Genomic DNA, 8,631 nt, shown 5'->3' with positions numbered 1-8,631 from the left:
GGGGGGGGGGGAAGTCCAATGGCCAAATAAGCTCATTAAATACCAAACGTGGTCCCCAAAGGCATTAACAATAGCAAGAGTTACAGGCTCCCAACAGAAGTCTCAATATGATGCACAAAAGCAAAGCTCAAACCACACAATTTCTGCATGTTATCGACCACATAAATATATTTTTTCTTTTTAATGCTGTGTTTAACCTGCACTTTGAGCAGTTTCTTGTTATATGCAGTGTAAGTCAATTCCTATTCCATTTCTGGTGCAATTACATGGCTTCAAAATAATAGAAAGTATTAGAGTAACAGACTCCCAGAATTAGCCACTTAGCCTTTCAGTACTTTAGTATCACTTCATATTTCTAAATGTAGGCTTCAAAAATCCTGAGGAGATACATGCACCTTGCCTCTAAAGGGAATGAGGACAACTCCATGCCCCACTTCTGCACAAACATCATCTAATCTTCAAAGAAGAAAAAGGAAGATGAAACAGCACGTTAATGTTGTATTTAAACACACAAGAAAACATCACCCTCAGCACCTATAAACCAGTAGCTCTGACATGTGTTTGTCTGCAAGGTATTTTCAAGGTGAACCCTGAGAAATCTCTGGGCTTCACAACAACGCTGTATAGGTAAGCAGGATTTTTAACTCCCATTTGTCAATTCATCACCAATCCCAAAGATTTCTTTAAGAGGGCTTCAGAGAGAACCATGGCAAGAGCCACAGTTAACAGAAGCAGGGCAGGAGTTCCACAGGTGGTTTTTTTAATTATTATTTTCTAGCTACCTGTGGGTAATATATGAGATTTAACAGATACATTTCCTTTTCTTAGGGAAAAACAACAGGGAGAACTAAGAAAAGCGCAAGTGGAACCACGGCAGGCAGAGCTAGGGAAGACGCAAACGTGAGTGAGGGAGTCAGTAGCAGAAAGAATATGGTTTGAAGAGGACAACAAATCTAGAGAGGCAGTGGAAAAGAAAAAAGCAGAGCTAGATCCACCAGAGACCTATCTATAACCAGCCCCTATCCACACAATCACTCTGCACTGCAACACGTCCTAGGAGAGGCAGCAGAGCAGGTCTCTGCCTCCAGCGCCCTGGCTGCTGACAACTCGCATTCAGAGGGCAGCTTCCAAGAGTCGCCTCCCAGTGCTCATCTACTACAAGGTGAAAACCAGGGTGAACAACTTCCCATGCACCTCCAAGGAGTTTGTGATTGTGCCAGGACTGACCCAGCACTCAGAATTCATTGAAAAAGTGTGAAGTTCAGAGTTCCTGTGTTTGTGCCCAGAATAATTCAAACAAGAGTTGCAATCTAAGTGAAATAACTTCTTACAAGTTTGACAAAAAGAAAAAAAAAAAAAAAAAAGCATGAGGAGGAACAATGCAGCTCCAGGGAGCAAAAAATGCTAAAAATGCTTCCAGCTTACACTAGTCTCTCATATTTAAGAAATTTATATAGGGTAAGGGTCACAGAAACTAGAAATATAAATGACAGCCTGTTACTTAAAGCCAACTAATACCCTTGCTGGTTCATTCTAGGCCAGCACCTTTCAATCTGTACATCTCCAGCAAAAATGCACTGCTGACAAGAAGCACACAGAGATCAGAATTTCTATTTACATACAGAAAGCCTTAAAAAAAAGAAATCACACACAAATATATAGGGCCTGGTATAAAATCCACTGTCTAGGTATTATTCATTAGAAGATTCTTGTGACCTTCACACAGATTTTCACACCTGGTAAAAAATTTGGTGAGAAAGTACTTCACTTCTACCTAACTGGATCACTATCATCAGGGGGAATGGGAATAAAGTTTTATCACACTGAATTTTAAGAGCTGATTTCAGTGAATCAGATCTGATGTTAGCAAGAAAGGACTCATTATAGCTAACTTAAAAAAATAACAAGAGAAACAAACAAAAGTAATCTTGACATGCTTTTCTTCCCATTACTTCAAGCAGCCAGTCCTTTGACAACATCTACTCTATTTCACAAGTGTAAATACTGACTGTGACGTGGTGTATTAATAACCTCTGGTGATGGTTGACACCTTCCCATTTCACTCCTTGCATTGTCCATTAGATCTAGCAAATGGCTGCAGCTGCAAAGAGCTTTTATTGCTAGCTGGTTTCTATTCTAGGATACACATTCATGGTCTCCTTGGTTCTAACCAGCATGAGAAAGAAGGTAGAACAGATCATTCCTAAATCCAGGGAGAAAGTGACGCAGGTTCCCTGTTCAGGGGTTGCGGCCTGGCTCCTCCTCGGAACCGATGAACTGAAAAGAGTCCAACAGCGAACAGGAGTTTGAATGAACGTGGGTTGCAAAGGTTGGCGTCACTCGCGAAGCAGAAAGCAGAGCATTAGAATAGCACTCCTCGCAGAAAGCACAAGCACAAAAGCTTCTTCTACATATGTATGTCTTTAAAACCTCTGGGCACCAAGCTTGTCAAGTGCTATTTGGGCAAACTGGAACTAATTGTATCTTTATGAAAAACAGCAAATTGGTTTTGGAATTGAGCCTTTCCTCTAAGGATTTTTTTGGCAGCCGGTTCAGAGAGCTGACCTTCTTGCCAACGTTGAACTGGTAGCCTTCCATCCACGTTTGGCCATCTTTCTACAATGGTGTAAGCGTATTGCATATGAAGGCCTTGCATAACAATTAAAACAGGGATGTTCTTCAAGAGTATCTCAACCTTTTAACTGAACTCATAAGGCTTGAAGGGTGCACGTGGAACAGAATCAACTCGTCAAGGATGGAGTTTCCATTAAGACGAGCTGTGTTTCATTCTCCTCCCCCTAACTACACCAACTTTCTCCACTTATTTAGACTTCACATTCAAACTGAACTGCCATACTGCAAGAAGATACTGTGCAGAAGAAAATCGGTCTTAATTGCTCACAAATTTCAAATCAAACCTTGCAATACCTAGTGATGATCAGGGTCTGCTGGTACCCTGAATCTGGACAACCTACTGAATATTCTAGGAAAATAAGAAACGCCCACTTGTTTCACTGCCTTCCTCAAAGAATCGTTTCTGATTTACCAGTCAGACAACTGTTCCATTTTTATATGTGAGGTTTACCATGTATAAAGCACAATTCAATCTTTAAGGAAAAATAAAATCAAATTTTTAAAAAGCCTTAAAAATTAGACTTGAAGATAACACACAATAGGGCATAGTTTCCAACCTGGCATTTGCTTTCAGAAATGCTTCTGGGATCTTGACAACCCCACAAGAAGTATTTTTTTTCCTCACACCATGATACTGCAACAAATTCCAAGTATAGCAGAGCTTAAGGACCTCTATGCCACAAAAATCTCTCTCTCCTTTTCCTCTTATCTTCTTCTACTTGTGCTTCCTACCTAACAGTTGTTAAGAATAGAGTGAGCTATTCCACTTCAACCCCTTCTGCTACAGTTAAGTGGATAATACTATTGTTCAGGTGAAATAAATTTTTCAGTTATACAACATATAAAAGCTGAGGAAAAAAAACACAGACCAACAAACACCTGGAGCCTTAAAGTGCCATTATAAATTGAAGAGCAATGAACCAAGAGGAACTGGGACTCACCGACCTCTACATCCAACACGTTTGGTCTTAAATCAAGAGAAGACAGATCGCAGACACGCTATGTGCCAAGCATGGCTTTTGATCTAGTCACATGCTTCCAGCCACATTATGCCAACAGGACTCTTCACAGTCCTGCCGTTCCACAGCCCAGAAGGGAACTCTGCTCATTTGCAACTGCATGTCCTCTTAAGGTCTAATAACTGATTTAAGAGTCATTTGGTTCAAGAGACTGAGATGCCACTGTATTAATGAAGTCAAGTGTGTGTTTGTTTTTAGGAAACCATGAGGTTAAGTCAGCAGTTAGAACCACAGTTAACTGTATGATGGAAAAGGGTTCTCTGAAAGTAGTAATAAAGTTCCATATATTTTAAAACACATCTTGTTTAAAAACCACAAGCACTATGAACTCAGCGAGGTGAGTGAAGCTGGGCTCTTTCCATCTCTCATAATGAAAGCAGAAATAAATACCCATTGGACCAATTCACATCTCTGGAAACAAGTCTGCAAATTATGTCCTTCAGTTTCTGCCCAGCTTCTCTATAATTTCTCAGTACAGTCATTTGCTGAGTTATATTCAGTGACCTTATTGTAATCAGAATAAGGCAGAAGTGAACAATAACCCAGGCCCACCCCATCCCAGGGTTAGCTTGCTAACTGTTACTTAAATGAAAGTGAAGGCATTCAGCTTGTAGATCCTTTTTTTTTTAAAAAAAGGGAGAACTGAACTTCTGATTAATTTCTATAAATTTACTTCATATTATAAAAACCAATACATACCTTCTGGTGGTTCATCATGAAGGTATGATGGGACTTCCTGTTGATTTTTGTCCGTTTGATTCATTATTGCCTAGAACAGAAATTCACATACACTATACATCTTTTCTGGCAAAGCATAAATGTAAACTTCATTAATTTTGGATTCATGGAGTAAGTTCCACAGAAAAGGAACATCTTTTTCATTACTAGATAATCTAGCAGTTCCTGCCAAACTACTGCTATTTCATTATCAGACTGTGCTTTTGTATTCTTCAACCAGACTCAATACTTGAAAAAGGAACCCTCAGCAGGCTCAGTGAGAGCTGCCACCCCACACCAAGTGCATCTCAAACCTAAAAAGCAATCATGAAGAAAACCCATGTGAAAACAAAACAGTCACTGCTTACGTTTATGCAATAGAAAAGAAAAGCCCAGTGATTACAGAGGTGGTGGGCAGTAGAAAAACAACAGCAGCATGCCTCTAAGATCTGTTAGTACATGGAAAGCAGTAGTTTAAAGAAACAAGTCTTTGCCCCAGAACCTGAGTAAGTGCCATGAAAACAAGATGGAAGAATTGTAATGAAAACACTCCATTTATCTTGTAGCAGTACTGGATACACTGAGTGGTGATAGCAGCAGAACTAGACTGTTTTAACTCTACACAAACTTTCCAATGAAAACATTTCAGAAGGAAGATTTCTTTACACCAAAAGCTGTTTCCAAGAGCAGTTCTAGAGCAGCAGTCCCTGACAGGGAGGGGAAGCACAGGAGAAAGCTCAAAGCAGCAGCTCCGCTTACTGCATTTTCCCTTTGGAGGGGAAGAAAGCAATATCTTTCCATAAAACTCCAGGTTTCCCTCTTGCTTTCCTCCTCCACCAAAGCATGTCTCAATATTAAGTCCTGCCTCCTCCCATGAGCCCTCCTGCCAAACCTGCTTTCCCTCCTCAGCAGGCAAAGATGTCAGGAAAAGGAGAAAGAAAACCAAGTTGTATTATACCACTCAGCATCCTTCTATCTTCCTGTCAGTTACCTTTTATCTTCTCCCTGCACAAGCCTTTCAACCATTTAAGTTCTTCCAGGAGTCATCAACCACCACAAAAATAATTCCACCCTTCCTTGCCATGCCTAGATCTCTATGTACATCTCCTCTGGATGAGAAGCAGTGGCTGGGATCTGAAGAAGGGATGAGGAGGCAGAAGCAGAATTTGAGGTGGGAAGACCTACCTGGAAAACAACAGCTAAAACCCTCACCCTCCCAGTATAATTATGAAGTCAAAACATCACAGTAAAAACTGGCACACACATGCTAAATCATAGAACTTTGGATAAGAAGGAAGCCTAAATTGAATATTAAAGAGTCCTCAGGATCAGTACTAAGGGTATCAGTTCACGACTCAGAAAACATAGGTACCTTTACACAAGAGGCTGAACAGGAAAGCAAGCAAAAAAACCTACTGCCAGGGTGGTTGATTTGATATCAAAGCTGAACAAGTACCTCTCAAAAGCCAGAAACACAAATGTGGAAGCTAAGATATAGGGAAGTGAGCAGCAGCACATCAAGATGGATGACCAAACACATGTGGGCTAAAGGACAATTTGAGAAAGTATCAGTTCTAGAATTCCTTGTTATTTTATTTAATCACAGGTCAGTAAGCCAAAGGTGGGGGTGGGGGGGAAGGAAAGAAAGGAAAGGAAAAGAAAAAGAGCCCAACTGATTACAGGGAGCAACTGAGGGCAATCAGGTTCTAACAAAGGACTGGATTCAGGTACTACGCAACTTCTTTGCGTTCATCTAATGCAAGCTGGAAGAAATACAAGAATTTCATCCTCACTATGTGAAATTACACGTAGCTTGTTGCTTTTTTCCACCTTGACAGAGAAGGTAGATAAGTAGATGCTGTAAGAAACTGACAGGCTTGACATTATTTGATCAAAACACCTGTACAAAGACGAAGCAACTATGTTTCTACATAACGTGGCCATTTTGTTCGTTAAGACAAGTATCAAGAATTTGGAAGGAGTTTATTCACTGCATTAGGGAAGGTCCTAAAAGAAGTAAAATAGAAGTCACAACCCAGCAAGTCTTACTTCAAAGGAATAAAAAAGTAACCAAAACAATTTTAAAGCAGATTCAAGGGAGACACAAATGTGTTAAGCCAGAGATAAATTAAGTTTTAGAAAGAACTACCTCTGCTAATATATTTGTATCTAACCAGCATGTAACTCCCAAAAGAAACCCAGATGAAATTGCTTGTTTGAGCTTCCAAAAAGTTTCTGTCAACAATTCCTCATAAAAGGCTCAGAAAAATTATTTAATCTTATGAGGAAAGACAAAATACTGTCAGGGATTATCAACAAGATTAGAGGGGAGCTGGAGTAAGTTACAAGTTCTGAACATGGCAGAATGCTAGAAAGTGTCACAAGGCTCTGCACAAGTTTTAGTATTTTCTGCTATGAAGAAGGTATTGGACACAGCAGCACTGACAGCAGACACAGTCCTGATGAAATACCGAGGATCTGTTGCATGAGGCATCATACAAGTATTTAATTAAAACAAGACCCGTCCAACGGAGAGAGCCAGAGTAAGGCTGGCAAACAGTGCAGGTAAAAGATGCTTTCATAACTCTCCGTAATCTAGTTCAGGCCACTGTCAGATTTGCTTGTGGTTCCTGCAAAGCTAAATAAGTAAAGCAATGTGTTGGCAGGGGAGTTTCACAACAGAGTTTCTAGTTTAGTGATAAAGTATTATAAAAAAAAAAAAAAACAACCCAAAAACCAACTTACTAAATCACAGCATTACATTAAAAAAAAACTTATAAGATTAGGCATTCCCTCCCCTGCTTCCTTCCCTAGACCCTCAAGGTTACACAATCCTTAACCCTAAGCTACTTTTTAAAAGGTAGACAGGAATATTACACAATATATCACTCACATGCAATGATTTAACACAACTACAACTCCTTCTAAACCACAGAAATACCTCACTCTCTTACAACTACGTGGACCACAGTGGTCTGCCTTCTACAGCTCACGCGCTGGTAACCTGCTGCTATCAGACCTCAGAAGTCAGTGGAGTACTACGTGGGCCTGAGAAGAACAGCTAAGGGAATATAAGTCACTGTTGGTAGGACTGAATTTCTTCTACACAGAAGGAAGCCTTCAGGGGTCTGCAGATCAGAGAAGTTGAAAACTACTGTATTATGTGTGGTTCTACAGGTGCCTGGAAGCACTCCAGGGATGCTGCAGGGTATGTGCCTAACCAGCTTGTGCTAGGTTTTACTCACTGTTCTCCTACGGCATCAGTGGAAGTGAAAACAGAATCATATCACAGCCAGAGAAGGCTCACAGCTTGACCCAAAACAGAACTTGGCACAAAAGCTCACAAAGCGCAATTCAAGTCCTTTTGTTTTTCTGTAGAAGCTCTCTAGTGAATCACAGAATCAAGACCAAGATCTAACGAAGGACTCAAGCACAGAATTTTAAGGTATCTCTGTTACAGTCATGCATTCTTGTATCCAATTTAACACATCAGGAGACTTAAGAACCTCCAAAAAGTGATCCAAGATCCTGTGTGCTAAACAGGGTGCAGCATTATCTGGTGAAAAGGAAATACTATGCATGGAAGCATGTCTTAAACCTGGCTCCCCTCCAGAGATTTAAGGTGAGTATTTTTATTCACTGGAGGTCAAAGACCTGGAATAACTGCTTGGTGGCAGCTGACTTCATCCAGTCTTGGGAGAGGGCAGGAATATACTTTTTTCTTCAAAAACTGGAGTCAGAGAAGTAGAAACTACTCACTATCTTTCACATAATACCATCAAGGTGAAAGCACTCACTCACAGTTCAACGCCTCCTTCGTCTAATGAGATCCAAGCTCCTATGTCCCAGTTGCAGGAGTCCCCGGTCACCAGACTGCAGCGTATTCTCAGGGAGGTTCCTCTTCACCCTCCCCACTGAAGGTCTGTCTCCTCAAAGAAAAAGAAAGCAAAATTCATCAGACCCCGTAGAGAGTACAACTCAGCTAACAACTAAGACACTGATCTGGAAGTGCAAGGATAAGACTCCAGTGCAGAGAATTAGGTCATGCAGACACTGCATTGATTAAGGAACTTTGGAAACTTCAGTTGGAAGCTGCAGATTCAAAGTTCCCTATGCATGGAATCATTAGTCACAATTATTACTGGTACTGCAAGCACACGCAACGAGGCAAAGATTTATCAGAGGCCTGAACTTTGGAACTTTTCTGATACGTTTTTCAGAATCTTCAAAGTATGCTGAGACTGGGAGAAAGAAAAAAAAA

General features: G+C 40.6%; 1 protein-coding gene across 1 annotated transcript in view; it reads right to left on the bottom strand.

Moving 5' to 3' along the window:
- The window catches only part of TMEM263 (transmembrane protein 263), a 5,561-nt gene extending 1,145 nt beyond the window's left edge, over positions 1-4,416 (bottom strand). Inside the window, exon 1 of the mRNA XM_010173926.1 lies at positions 4,353-4,416. Coding sequence (XP_010172228.1) covers positions 4,353-4,416 — 64 coding nt within the window. The remainder of the gene's footprint in view (positions 1-4,352) is intronic.
- Between the last annotated feature and the right edge of the window lie 4,215 nt (positions 4,417-8,631).

This window comes from Antrostomus carolinensis, unplaced genomic scaffold (assembly GCF_000700745.2).
Source record: "Antrostomus carolinensis isolate BGI_N321 unplaced genomic scaffold, ASM70074v2 scaffold7848, whole genome shotgun sequence".
Lineage (NCBI taxonomy): Eukaryota > Metazoa > Chordata > Aves > Caprimulgiformes > Caprimulgidae > Antrostomus > Antrostomus carolinensis.
This window is presented reverse-complemented; position numbering and strand designations above follow the sequence as displayed.